General features: G+C 39.3%; 1 protein-coding gene across 2 annotated transcripts in view; it reads left to right on the forward strand.

Moving 5' to 3' along the window:
* The first annotated feature begins 1225 nt into the window (after positions 1 to 1225).
* The window catches only part of SLC44A5 (solute carrier family 44 member 5), a 99014-nt gene continuing 85277 nt past the window's right edge, over positions 1226 to 14962 (forward strand). For both annotated transcript variants that reach the window (XM_022581073.2, XM_022581071.2), the window contains exon 1: positions 1226 to 1846. In XM_022581073.2, coding sequence (XP_022436781.2) covers positions 1717 to 1846 — 130 coding nt within the window. In that variant the 5' untranslated portion in view covers positions 1226 to 1716. The remainder of the gene's footprint in view (positions 1847 to 14962) is intronic.

Genomic DNA, 14962 nt, shown 5'->3' on the forward strand with positions numbered 1-14962 from the left:
TGTTTTTTGTTTTTTGCGGTACGCGGGCCTCTCACTGTTGTGGCCTCTCTCCCATTGCGGAGCGCAGGCTCCGGACGCGCAGGCTCAGCGGCCATGGCTCACGGGCCCACCCGCTCCACGGCACGTGGGATCTTCCCGGACCGGGGCATGAACCCGCGTCCCCTGCATTGGCAGGCGGACTCTCAACCACTGCGCCACCAGGGAAGCCCTTCAGTGGTTGTTAACCAAAGAAAACTAGAGTGCCTGTTTTCTTCTCTCTTTATTATTCTCATAATTCTTCAGTCCCAATGAAATTTAAAATTCCTGGGTTGAAATTAGACTTAAACAAGTGATAGTTTGTTTCTGAATTGATTGTGATTAGCTTTCCTTATGGTGGATCCATTTCCTATTGTGAGGTAGAGTAATAAGGATGTGTATGGAGTTTTAGATACGGCTACTTGGAGTCTTTCTAGAAAGTTGTAATCTTATTAGAATAAACACTAAATGAAAAAGGTTAGGCAGCAGAGACGTAGATATTTGTCTGCCTCTGTAACTACCTCTCTCTCATGGACCTTACATAAGTCAGCTTACCTCATTACCCCTAAAAACCAAAGTTATGTATGTGAGAGCAGTAAAGGTAAAACAGGGATTTATCAATGTGTAAGGTATTACTGTGTCTGTTACTGTACAATTATCATTCGTTATTATTATTACTACCACCACTAAAAATAGAATGTAACTTCCACCTGCTTGTGGTAAAAGACTGGAACATATCCATATGCCCTCTAGAACAAGAAGTTTTTGCTATGAAAATTCTCATGCACATCTTTTAATCCTGTCAAATAGGTCCATCTTTTTCTTTACTAATAGATTCTTCATTAAGTTTCAAGAAAGAATGATTGTATTGTTTCATACTTTCAAGATATAGTTTTGACCTTCTAGACCGCTTAGGAGCTGAACAAAATTTAATATTAGAAATAGGAAATACTTTAGTTGAAAGCCTGAGTATCCTACTGGATACTGGTTTGACTTGTGATCCCTTAGAAAATAACCAAGTCTCTATGAGCTAAATTTTCTCTAAACCTCATTTCACGATATCCAGCTTTCAGAATAGCTGGAAAATTACCATTTAGACGCATTTCATTTTTTAATGCATTATAGACATTGTTGTTCAAATAATTGCAACTCCATTCCTCATAGAAAGCTTATGCAGTCAATCCTTTATTTAATAATAATACCCTTTAATTGTGCATGTAGAACGATAATGGAGAGAGAGAGGAATGGAAATGGCTAATTTGTTTTATTATACCATGTATTGGGAAGCATGAAGAAAATCAAATAGCTTAAATTACAATTTCAAATAAAAAAGTTTCTTGATGTTGGTGTACTCTAACCTCTAAAAACATTTTACAAATAAAGAATCAAGAAAATAAATATTAACAGCTCTGGGGAAACTTCTTTAATCATGGAACTATAACCACTCCCTGCTGCTGAAGTCTTTGATTGCAGAAATGCATCCGATTTACCTTTCAGAATTATTAGGTATAAAATGGCATATCACTGTTGTTATTGTCTTTTTCTCCCTTCTTATATTTTTTTGCAGTGAACAATAAGTTATTTTGTACCCCTTTTAATTCTCCCCCGACACACACCTTCTAATACCATCACCTTGGGGGTTAGATTTCAACATAGGGAATTGGGGGAGACACATTAAGTCCATAAGAGAGAGGAAAACGGATGCTATGTGAATCTTCTCAGGACGCTTTTAATTCTTTGTTCCTTTTTGTTTTTAGGAGTTGTACAGATGTGCTGTGCTGCATGATCTTCATACTGTTCATTATTGCCTACATTCTTTTAGGACTTGTGGGTGAGTAAATACAGGTATAGAAGATATTTAACATTTGCTAATTAAATAACTAAGTCAATGTCACATTTTTAACATTAATCATTTTCTTCCAAAATCCTTCTTATTGTCGATTATTATATTTTCTGGAGGGAATGTACCTCACCAGGACTCATTGGGTAGCAGATGCAATGAAAAATAAACACAAAGCAGTTTATCCAAAGGCAAGCCTAAATTACTTAGGTAAATACAATTATACAGAAGAACAAAAAAACCTTATGGTTGCTTTTTAATCATTTTTACTTTTGAAATTTTATTAAGCAGCTAATAAAGTTCATGTTGCTATTTACTAATAAGAACTAGGGCCTAGATAAGTTTAAGTAATACATAACCTTTTCTTTTTATAAGTAAATTAAAAAGAAGTAAGAATTTCACCAAATAGGTCATTGACATATAGGAAATCCTATTGTCTTCGCCTACCAGAAAGAGATATCCTGTTGTTCATTGTTAGATTAAAGATTTTTCTATGGAAGTGAAAATAAAGAGGGCAAATATAGATGGTCTTTATTTGGGTTGTTTTAAAAACTACCAAAGGGGATCAATCAAGATGGCAGAGTAAGAGGACATGGAGCTCACCTCCCTCCACAAACACATCAAACATACATCTACATGTGGAACAACTCTCACTGAAAACTAACTGGAAACTGGCAGAAAGACTCCAAGGCTGTAAGAATGATACACACATAATTGGGTAGGAAGGGAAAAAAAAAAAGCAATCAGATCAGGACCTGTGCTCCTGGGAGGGGACTTCAGAGGGCAAGAAAGATCACACAGTTGGACACTCACCCTGGGGAGTAAGCAGTGAGAGCCACAGATTGGGTGCCCCAGTCCTGGGGTCCTATACAGAGGAGACGAGCCCTCTCAGCTGGTTGGAGGACTGCTGGGTCTAACAGGGGGGCTGTGAGAAGCGTGGACTCCAGTTGTGAGGAACACTCATGTGCTGTCTTGCCCTGAGGCAGGGTGGAGAGTGGTCTGCTCTAGTGGCTGCTGGGTTTCCCATAACTGCCTTGGCACACACCCAAGCCAAGCAAAGGCTCTGATTCTGCTCATTCCATGTCACAGAGCAGCACTGGATCTGGGGCAGCCATGACTAGGGAGAAGACTCGACTGTGGGATGCAGAGATGAACTAGTCCCTGGGCATGGCCTGAGTGGGATGGTGGCAGCCACTGTTGAGCTTACTCAAGCAGTGCATCTGAAGTAGCCCCGACCCCTGACAGCAGCTGCTCCACCACAGCTTACCCCCTGATCACAGGCCAAGTGTCCACATAGGCCTCACCTGCCCAGTGATATGGCTCAACAACAGGGCGGGGGTGGTGGAGGCTGAGGACAGTGACCTGCTGTGAGGAACAAAGGGGACTTGCACCTGAGTCTGCGTCTGAGCGGAACAAGGAAAACAGTTGTGCACGGTTGTGCGTGCCTGCACAGGCAGTGCATTAGAGACAGCTTGGACCTCTGTCTGCAGACAACAGCAGCAGAGAGCCCTCACACGCCCCACTTGCTTCAGCACTCCCCCACTCTGGGGCAAAAGTGCCAGTTCAGAGAGAGGGGAAAATACACACTTAAGGGGAACAGAGCCAGCTTGAGCCCGACCCTCAGGGCTTCTGCTCCAGCAACTTGGGCTCAGACCCTACCCCTGATAGGGCAGTGACAGCCACTGAGCAGAAAGGAAGCCCTGCCTCACACTGGGCTCCAGCTCTAGCCTCTCCATCTCTAGCCCCACCCCCTACCAAGGTGATAGCTGCCAGCAAACCCTGAGGAAAGATGTGACTTGGATCCATATCAAATCCAGTTCTCCCACCAAAGGCAGTGGACACACCGCACCTGTACAGGAATGGCCCCGCATAAGAACAACCCTTCAAGCAACAATAGGTAACTGTTTCACCTAAATTCATAGAGGCAGAGAAAGTTAAGCAAAATGAAAAAGCAGAGGAACTGCTGTCAATTAAAAGAGCAAAAGAAACACTCTGAAAAAAATAATGAAATAAAAATAAACAATTTACCAGATAAAGAATTCAAAGCATTAGTAATTAAAATGTTTACTGAATTAGGAAAAAAAATAGATGTATACAGTAAAAATTTTAACAAGGAACTATAAAATACAAAAAAGACCCAATCAGAAATGAAGAATTCAATAGCTGAAATAAACACACTAGAAGGAATGAAGAGCAGACTGAGTGATCCAGAAGAATGTATATGTGATGTGAAAGAATAACGGGAATCACTGAATCAGAACAGCAAAATAAATAAATAAATAAATAAATAAAAACTTGAAACAGTTTAAGAGATCTCTGAGATAGCATTAAGCATATGAACCTTCACATTATAGGAGTCCCAGAAGAAGAGAGAAGGGGATTGAAAATGTATTTGATGAAATTATGGTTGAAAACTTCCCAAACCTGAAGAAGGAAATAGACATCCAGGTACAGGAAGCACAGAGAGTCCCAAACATGATGAACCCAAAAAATACCCACAGCAAGACATACATAATTAAAATGGCAAAAGTCAAAGCTAAAGAGAATTCTAAAGGCAGCAAGAGAAAACAAGGAGTCATATACAAGGGAATCCCTGTAAGGCTATCAGCTGATTTCTCTGCAGAAAGTTTTCAGGCCAGAAGAGAGTGGCATGATATATTCAAAGTGCTGAAGGGAAAACCCTGCAACCTACAATACCCTACCCAGCAAGATTATCATTTTGAATAGAGGAAATGTTAAAGGGTCTTATCTAAGTGGAAAAGAAGTAAGAATCTAAAAGGGAAAATCTCACTAGGAAATGCAAATATATAATAAGGGCTGATGATCAACCACCTAAAGACTAAAAGACAGAAAATTCTAAAGCAACTATAACTATAATAAACAGTTACAGGTGTTCCTTAAGAAATAAGAAAAATCTCAAGTAAACAGCCTAAACTGACACCTAAAGGAATTAGAAAAAGAAGAACAAACAAAACCCAAAGTCAGCAGAAGGAAGGAAATATTAAAGAACAGAGAGGAAATAAATAAAATAGAGATTTGTAAATCAGCTCTACTTCAATTTAAGAAAAAACTACCAAAGGAACTGGTGTGAATATTTTCTGTAAAAAGATTTCACCATTGCATATGAATGTATTACATTATCCCCAGAGACTTAAGTCCTATCCCTTAGATGCTGACTTAGGAAACTTTATTATTATTGGTGGGGGGGAGTGTAAAAGTCAGATAATAGCTTCTAGTAACAATAATTAATGCCTAGAGTTAATGTGGATAGATTGTATCAGCAGAAAGAAGGCAGTGCCTACCTAGAGAACAATGGAAAATAATTTTCTCTGGTCTTCAGTTTTATCTTCCAGTAAAGAGAAATACTTTGAGAACAGCAATTGAAAGTAATTTCCAAAATATCATCTGAGTAATACCAGGTGAAAACTACACATAAATGGAGAATTCAAAAAAGTAAGGCAGGAAGATAGGGAAGGAGAGAAGAATAAAGGAGTATAAACCACAAAACCAAATAATGTGCTCTTAGGTCTTCAGAAGATTCCTTTTTTATTTCTTCAGTGTATTTGAACTTCTAAACATTAATGCATTAGTAGCACAATACATAAATATATAAATTGAATATTATAATACAGTGAATTTTCTTATACAACTAATAGAATTTTAGCTTCTCCAACTTTGGGACACATGTCTGTCTCTGTAATTGTTTTGCTTGTACTTTTTGTCATCGAGTGGAAATATGTTGCATGAGAGAAAAAAAGATTTGGAGTCAAGCAGATCTAGGGTTTCCCCATATTACCCCAAATTACTTGGTGGACTTGAGCTACTTTCTAAATCTCAGTAGTTTTGTCACCTGTAAAAATATGCAAACACTACCTACTTTGCAGGGCTGTTATGAGGAGTAAATGAAATAATATCCAGCTACGCCAATAATGCTACATAAGAGTAATAGGCAGTACTTCATTTGCTACCATTGTATAATCTAGCTGTTCTGAATTTTAATAAATTGCTTTTAAATTGTAATTTACTATTTTGTTCCTATAGCAACCCATAATTTTGGTTATTAAAGTTTGAATGCACACAGGGACTTCATAAGGATCTCTTATTGTGACCAAAATCTTTCCCTTAGGAGGCATTATGGCATAATTGAGTAAGTCTCTCCTCTGTATCTCAGAGCCAGTCTCTTGTATTCCATAGAGAAATGCCTTCTGTCCTTATCTAGAGATGGGAAAGCCACTGCAACTCTCTCCCTTGTCAGCACGGTAGAAGGAACGGGAGTGTGTACTGTCATTCCCTCTGGAGCAAGATGAGAAATTTGCCTTTTTGTTCACGATCTCCAGATTCAGTTTGTAAATGCCTTAATTCACATAAGGAAATTGGAAGATAAAGATTCCTCAATGAAAAACTGTGTGTAATATTGGATTAATTTAGTGTTTCCTCTAAATTAATCCTTATGCCACTGATTAAAATGAGCAACTCACAAAATTTAATATATGTATATTTCTCACCCCTGAACTACAAATAGCCATACTTGCCTGTTTCTAAGATAAACTTAACTCTTACAATGCTGGACTAAAAGAAGAATGAAGGAAAACGCTTGGCAGAGGTTAGTAGGAGTGTTAAGAATTTTTTTAAATGAAAGAATGTGTACCTTCACCTGAGGAAAGATGAAGCTAAGTCAGTTTTACTGATGTGTTGTAAGTAGTTTTGCATCTTTTGCCATTTTGTTAGATCAGGACCTTCTTAGGGTTACTTTCATCCATGTTCTTTTCATAAGAAGTGCTCCCATGAAAGAGCCATGTTTCTTACAAATTCTTCCAAGAAAAAAACTGTTCTTTGCCCTTTATGTAGAATATGGCCAGCTAGGGTAACACTTAGATGCAACAAAGGCACTTGACATTCAACTGATGAAAGGCAGAACCTCCGTTCAAGTGGGTGAAGTGGAGTCTGGGTAGACGGTATCAAATCTCCTTGAAAGGTCAAACATTTATGGTAATAGCCCTCTTTTGTGCTACTTCACTGATGGGTGCTATTCAATTGTGCTAACTAGAAACAAAGAATAGGAATATTTATTATGCAAATTGTTCTTGCTGTCCTTGTGCTAACATTATGTATACAATAGCGCAATTTTAACATTCAATAATTTTTTCTTTCTTTTTTTTTTTCAAATGGATTTCCAATTGAGAGAGTTAGTTATTTCATTGTTGTATTTACACAGGAAGCACTTACAGTTAGGGTCTGAAGTTTGTTTTTGGTTTTGTTTATTAATCTTCCTCCGGAATAATTATTCCTGTTAGTTGAGAAGATAGGAAGTTAACAAGAAAGTAAATTTATGCAGACAAGCCTAGAACTCTGTCACTATCCTGTGAGAAACCCAAGCAACATGGAGAAGCCCCGTATAGGGGTCCTAGTCGATAGGCTGGGCTGAGCCCCTAGGGATAGATAGTGTTTACTGTCAGCCCTGAGGGTTTTCAGATGATTGAAGCCCCATTCAACATCTGGCTGCGTGAGAGAGCCCCAAGGGGCTCAGCTAAGCCTTCCCCAAATTCCTAACACCCAAAGTCATGAGCAAAATAAAATGGTTGTATTAAGACAGTGGGTTTGGGGGTGCAATAATAGATAAGCAGGACAAAACTTGATATCCGGAAGTGGGATGCTAGCTTAACAAAACCTAAAATATGGGCATTGGTTTTGGAGACCAGGTGGTGTTCAGAAGCCAGGTGGATTTTGAAGGGATTGTTGGCCAGAGTTTGAAGGAAAGGGAGGAAATGTAATTGGAAGCAGGAGGGAAGGGCATTTCGTTATGCGGTGGTGAAGGTTTGGCAACACTGTTGCCAATGGTAATTAGGAAATATACCTAATGAATTCAATGATCTAGCTAAAGACACCATCCTTACAAGAGGAACCAGCCCTGAAGAGCTTCATCAACCCCTGGACCTGACTTAGGTGATGAGATTCAGACCTTTAGCTTGAGCCTGATGCCTTAATTGGATGAGGCTTCTGGGGATCCTGGGAGAGTGAAAGCATATTTGATTGTGGAGGGAATGTAAAAAGTTTGCAGCCACAGGCTGAACTATAGTAGTTTTAACACATGGCTGCAAACTCTTTGCCATTCCTTTCATCAAGAGGTGGGGTCTGCATCCCTGTTTCTAGAATTTAGTGAGGTTAGGGATTGCTTCTCTAATAGAGAATGAACCAAGGCAAAACATACCAGTAAAGGGCCTTGATGTGCAAGTAATTTATAGATCAGTGCAAAGGATTAAAGGAGGGCCATCATGGGTCGACTGGAAACAGCGGAACTGAAAGTATCAAGTACAGAAAGGAGGAGGTTTACATAATTCAGTCTTAAATCCTTCATGGAGTGAGGTGGAGAATAAACAAAATAGCTGAATTAATAATCAGATGTAGTCCAGCTTGACCACATCATTTCTGGTATTAAAGTACATGTTCATTGTCTGGGGGTAGCAATACAGTCACACATCTACTTTTCCATTCATTGCGTTCATAGCAAGAATGATACTCATCCAGCATATCATTCTTTACCCTGACCTGGACTGCCCCGAAATGTCAAGGGAGGGGGCAGTCTTATTTCCAGTTTCTCATTGGAGAGCAAGACCTTGTAGTCTACTGGAGCTCTGATGTTTTGGTTGGTGCCATTTGGTATCATTTCTTAGTGACTTGCTTGTCTGGATCCTTCCACTCTTGTAGTGGTTTCCTACACAAGGATCCAAGACTATAGCTTTTTAAGTCTTTACACCATGCTCAGCCATTTCTCCTCAAAGCATGGCTAGTATCAGAATGCAGCCCCTACTCTTAGACCCTTCTTTTAAGCCTAGGACAACAGTCCAGTCTCTGCCTTCAAGGTATTTGTATTCCTTTTGGCCTATAGACCTAGTTCAGGGTCAGTCTGTTCTGTCCTAAATTAAAATCTCAAGGAGAAAAATTTAGTTCTCGTCCCTTCCTTCTCTTAAAGCTAATTAGTCTTCCCATCCCAAGGGATATTAGAAAGGGAGAGAACCATATTTTCATAACTGAGAGGTCCCTCAAGTGACTTTTTGAAGAACAAAGATAATTCCAAGATGACTTTTTGATACTGTCTGTACAGAGAAGCAGTGGACAGTCTCTCTTACTAATAAACAAATATAGTTTTTAAAATTATGTTATGCCTCACCAGGCATCCCTTGGTATTGAGCTTAAAGGTATGATCCTAATATTCATTGTAAGTGGACACTGGTGATGGAGAGTGAATGTGACAGGAAGTCACACTGTTCCTTTAGTCTACGTCAGAACTAAAATGAGCCTGCCTATCAGGCCACAGCTTGGAGACATTGTTTTAGCAAAAAAAAATTTTTTTCAATAAAAAGGTAAGAAATTTAAACGACTCCAGTTCCATTATTTTAAAATTTTTTCTCGTAAACTTTTCTTAATGAAAAATTTATTGTATTTATAAATAACCAGAACCAGTATTAAATGTCCTTTTGCATTCTTGACAAATATATAAATGTTTACAAATAAAACTACATACTTATATGTTACTATGGAAGCCTTCATTTTAAAAGGAAAACACTTAGTTTTGACTGTTACTGGAACAGATTTTTTTTTAATGCTGAGTGAGATTTTTACTGTTTGTTGTATTTTGCTGAATGCACGAATTCTAGAGGATTTCAAGTAGAATATTGTTAGCATGAGAGAGATTGATTTGTGCTCAAGGACACGACCCTAAACTCACCATTGGGTGGAAGAGGCCCCCTGTGAAATAAGAAACAACGTTTTTCTTATCCAGGCAACCGGACACAGGGCTGCTCCAAAAATGTTTCTACAGCAGCAGTGTCATCAACACAGATTTTCAAATTCTGTATCATGTGTCCTATTATCTGCTTCATTGCATTTGTAAATTGCTTGTGTTAAAAAGCCATAAGCACAATTTGGCAGGCCTGTTCCTCACATATTAAAACAGTTAAAATGTATCTTTAAGGGATACAAAATAATGATTTGAAAGCCGACATTCCTAACCAGCAAGTGTTTAGGGAATGCCTTAGCTGCCGCAAACAGATTTGCAGTTAATTTTTAAGTGTCAGTGCAAGCAGTTGGTCTAATCACATTTTCTCCTTGACAGAGGGCTTTGTAATGGCTGCAACTTCTGACTCAACCCTAGAGCACAACAGGAACATACTTTGCAAATGTTTGGAAATAAGAGACAATACTAGGTAATAATACTTGCTCCTGCTATTTCAGTAACAGGATATGAGTTCCTTAATATGAGTGAAAAGATTTGCCTGAATAAAGTTTTCACCCATCGCTTATCAATCTTTGCTAATCTGCTATGAATTACCCAAATAGGAGTGTTTCACAAATAGTTTCTCTTCTTACCTTTCTCTTCTCCCTGTCTCTCTGTCTCTGTCTCTCTGTCTCTCTCTCTCTCTCTCTCACACACACACACACACACACACACACACACATGCATCAGCTACACTTAGTCTTTTATAGTTATTTCTAAAATAGCAAGAAAATTAAGGGAAAAAGATGATTGATCCTGATTTGTATTGATTACTGTGTAACTTTGTCATTTGGTTTTATTCACCAGTATAATCCAGGCAGTTTTATTCTAGAGCCTCTGCTCTTAATCACCATGCTATACTGCCTTTTATTTAATAAAGAAGATGAATGAGGATTCTTTAAGTAATGAAGGATACTGAGAGAGGGAGCAGATCAGAACCCCATGATACTCTCTCCTAATGCTTTCTCTCCCTCCTTTCCCTCCATCGTCTAATTCCACGTAGAGTTGGACTTAAAACAGAGAGAACGGCACCAGAGGCGTGAGTGAAAAGCACGTATTGTTTTGCAAGCAAAAATCATGAATAATTTGGTAGCTGCAGTCTTGCTCTGTGAGACTGAGTACATGTTCACTTTGCTGCAGTGTCATTGTTTACATTCAGTAACCGTTTGCAAAATTAGCCTCTATTATGTACACACTAAAGAGAGGACCATATTCTTTATGATAATCCACACCTATTAGTAGATTTGGTTTTTTCTTTCAGTTAATGCTTGTGCTATAGAGTAAATAAAATTATGTCAGACAGTATCTCATTCTTTGGGCTTTTTTGGCCAGGAAGACCTCAAAGGATTTCATAGATCTTTCTAAAAAGTGTATTTAGTAGTAGATGTTAATAATGAAGATTACATGTAGCATTTTCAGATATAATAAATTGCATCAGGTTTTAGGAACAATGAAAGCTCTTCCTTGACATAAAGCAATGGTTGCCAATTATAGAACCACATTAAGCAAGTAAACACCAAGATGAGTGATACTGAATGTGTGGTGACCTTGAGTTTTTCAAGGAAAATTTGATAGGAAGAGAAGGACCCACTTGAACAGAGCCTCTGCTATGGATTGCGCAACTGGCACTGACAATCTTGTTACGCTAAAACAATCTCCCTGTAGTTCATTGTATAAAATAACCTAAGATACTGCTTCTCCATCCAGATCTGGGACCATGCTCCAGCCCACGTGTGCACCCACTGGCTTCCTTTCCGTCCCAGTACCCATCGTGCCCCTCCCCCTCACAGGGCCTTGTCCAGGTGTCCGTCGGCTGGAAGCCTCTTTGTGCCTCTCTTCATTTTTCAGATCTCAGCTCCTGCATACCTCTCAGGGACATCATACCTGGCTTTCCTCATTTGATCATCTGCCTCTATGAATCCCTCTATCTGTACCACATATTGCTTTTTTGTAGTGCTTGTCAGAATTGAAATTTCACATCTGTGCAATTAATTCATTAAGATCTACTTCCCCCAGTAGACTATAGGCTCTAGGAGAACAAGGACCTTTATATACCCAGAGTTTAGCATGGTGCTGACACATAGCAGGCACTCAAAAAACATCTGGAGAGTGAATGAAGGAAAGAATAAATAAATTTTTGTCTTCATTATTTCCAGCCACTTCAATGTGAATCAAAACCTTGAACAGATTGTAAATAGTAGTAGACTAACATCTATTTAGATTAACTAGAAAAAGAAGCATATTAATGTAGCAAGCATAAAGTCAGACCTGCTAATACAGAAAAAAACAAAGGTGTTGTGGAAAGCCTAATTTGATTTCTTAGTTATTGGGTAGTTTTTCCATTTTCTTTCAATTCTATGTATTATTTACAAATATGCTTTAAACATACTCTTTGTCGCATCTTTTACTTCCTATTCTTACCCCTTGCATTTTACAGACTCTGAAATTTAGAATGTGTGTCATTTTGCTCTTTTCTTTTGCTGTCCTATGTGGCAGTAAATTCTGACAAAAGAGTCTGAAAACATTGTGCCTCTGGTAGTTTTTTGTTTGTCTTTAATGAATTCCTGAATGTCTTGCTGAATATATCTAAAGTTTCCCCTGTGAGTAGGCTGGTCACTTGTTCAGAACATGGGCTGGGTATTTTTCTTTCTTTTTTTTTTAAAGATTTTTTTGACGTGGACCATTTTTTAAAAATCTGTATTGAATTTGTTACCATATTGCTTCTGCTTTATGTTTTGGGTTTTTTTTGGCCGTGAGGCATGTGGGATCTTAGCTCCCTGACCAGGGATCAAACCCACACCCTCTGCATTGCAAGGTGAAGTCTGAACCACTGGACCACCAGGGAAGTCCCTGAGCTGGGTACTATTCATTTAACCCCTTGGATCTCTTCTCTACCCCACTCTTCACCCTGCTCTGTCCCTAGAGAAGTTGGCTTTTATGATGACATCCACAGGCTCTCTTGTCCCCTGGCTTCCAGTTTGGTCTGTGGGAGGTATCAACAGTAGATTGGAGTGTAAGAGAATGGTTTTATGGAGTTTATTCCTCTGATTCTCTTGCTGGTAGGTCACTGCAGGTTAACTGCACCTCTCTACCTAAGGCCCCAAGTCTAGTCAGTCAGCTCTTTCCATTTGGCTTCTCTCTCTGGATTTAGGGAACTCCTTCATCCTTTGCCCCTTCAGGCCTAGAGGTAAAAATGACTCCCTGTTGTAGCTAGCCTCTGGGTTCTGAACCAACTATTCTTCTCCTTAACTCTGCCCATACCTTTGTAAATATTTCTTTATTAAACTCTCTGCAATTATCTTGTGTGACTATAACATCTATTTCCTGCTAGGATCTTGCTGTATTCTAGAAAACAGCAACCCAACCTGAAAGGCTTGCTTCCTAGGTGGTGCTTTAACTGGATCTTGCATAGGGTGTTTTGTTCCATAAGGATGGCTATTCTGGGTGATTGAGTTCAGTGTTGGTTATCCACTGCTGACAGATTTGTCACATAAGCATTGTTGGGATCCTGGTCAGCCTTTGTGAATAAAAGTCCATGTTATCCAAAACCCATGCATAATTTTCATCCCTATTGTCATGATTACTTTTTCACAAAATCATTGAGCAATTACTTTTCCATCTGGTTATTGAAAGCTGTCTCTACAGAGGGGTCTTTACTAAGCAGCCACATGAGACATAAATATTTTCATATTCTGGGTCCATTTGGAAGTCAGTACTTCTAATATTTCTTAAACTTCCTTGCCATTGGTTGTCTAATATTTTTTCTTTTCCAGCTTGTGATAACGTGGCCAAATCATTGGCCTCTGTCTATGAATAGATACACGTTTCAGATTCAGTTCATCTCTTCTTTCAGTCAAAGTAGATAACCAGAAGAATGCCTCCTGATCTGTGCCAACAGATGCTCCACCTGTAAATCTGATTTGATTTTTTTGCTTCCTAGTCAAATAATCACAGGGACATTTCCATGAGCCATAGGTATGTGTTAAAGCCGCGCCTCAGGAGTCAACACCCTATTATTGTGAGCAATCTTCTTATGAAACTTTCTTGTGCCTTCATGACCTCCTCAAGCGTTGTATGAATACCCCACTTCTACTCAATAAGGGAGTGCTATTGGGCACAGCCAACTTTAGGCTTGATGGCTCAGATAACATTCAGTTCACTGATGGACTTCTCATGTCATTAGGTGATCATTCAACGTTCAGGAGGTACTTCTCAAAAGAAGAACATTTATTTGCTGAAAGGATATGGATTTTCTCCAAAGCCATAACAGCCTCTAATAGGCATTTGCCATATAGACCTAGTGGCAGACCTGCTAGTACAGTAACCTGGATTATCTGAAAAGCACTTTATTTCTTGGGGCAGCCATTAAATGCTGTGCCTCTTTTTTAATAACAGACAATGCAAGGTATGGCAACTTATATTTTACTTTGGAGGAGATATCACTACCAGGCCCTCAGATCTTACTGGAAGACTTCTGTATTTTCATGAGGTTTATCTCCTATCCATTAGCACACGTATGTCTTTGTAAGACATCCAGGTTACATGCTATCCAATATTCTCCAGATCTTATCAGCATGATGCCATCAGTGTAAGGAATCTGTGTTGTATCCTGTGAGGTAAGATATTATATTAAAATCTTGCAGACTAGGGCTTCCCTGGTGGCGCAGTGGTTGAGAGTCCGCCTGCCGATGCAGGGGGCACGGGTTCGTGCCCCAGTCCGGGAGGATTCCACATGCCGTGGTGGGGCTGGGCCCGTGAGCCATGGCCGCTGGACCTGCGCGTCCGGAGCCTGTGCTCCGCAACGGGAGAGGCCACAGCGGTGAGAGGCCCGCGTACCGCAAAAAAAAAAAAAAAAAAAAAAAAAAAATCTTGCAGACTAAATTGTGACAAAGAGCTAGGAGGTCAAGTAACTTCAAGGCGAGATGGCGAGGATGCAGCACTATCCCTGCCAGGTGAAAGCAAATGCTCCTGGTGTTTTATACTTACTGGGAAAGGAGAAAGCTTTTGTTAGATCAATTGCTGCATGCAAGCTGGCAGAGGCTGCTTTGATTTGTTCCAGCAGAGAGACTACAACTTGAACAGCAGCTAAAATTAAGGCCATGACTTGGTTAAGCTTAAGCGAATCCATTATCGTTCTTCAGAAACCATCTTCCCTCTGCACTGGCCAATAGTAAGGCCCAATGAATGAATGAATGATTCAACTTAATAAGAATATGATGACTGACAATTCAGTATGAATGATTGAATGGGAGTTTGACTATATTCTAGACCCACACTTTAAGATAAAGTTTTCATAGTAACTTTTTTTTAAAGAAGTAAGGTAAATAGGTATC

The sequence above is a fragment of the Delphinapterus leucas genome, chromosome 1 (assembly GCF_059928025.1).
Source record: "Delphinapterus leucas isolate spDelLeu-1000000601 "Yukka" chromosome 1, BTC_Dleu_Yukka2, whole genome shotgun sequence".
Classification (NCBI taxonomy): domain Eukaryota; kingdom Metazoa; phylum Chordata; class Mammalia; order Artiodactyla; family Monodontidae; genus Delphinapterus; species Delphinapterus leucas.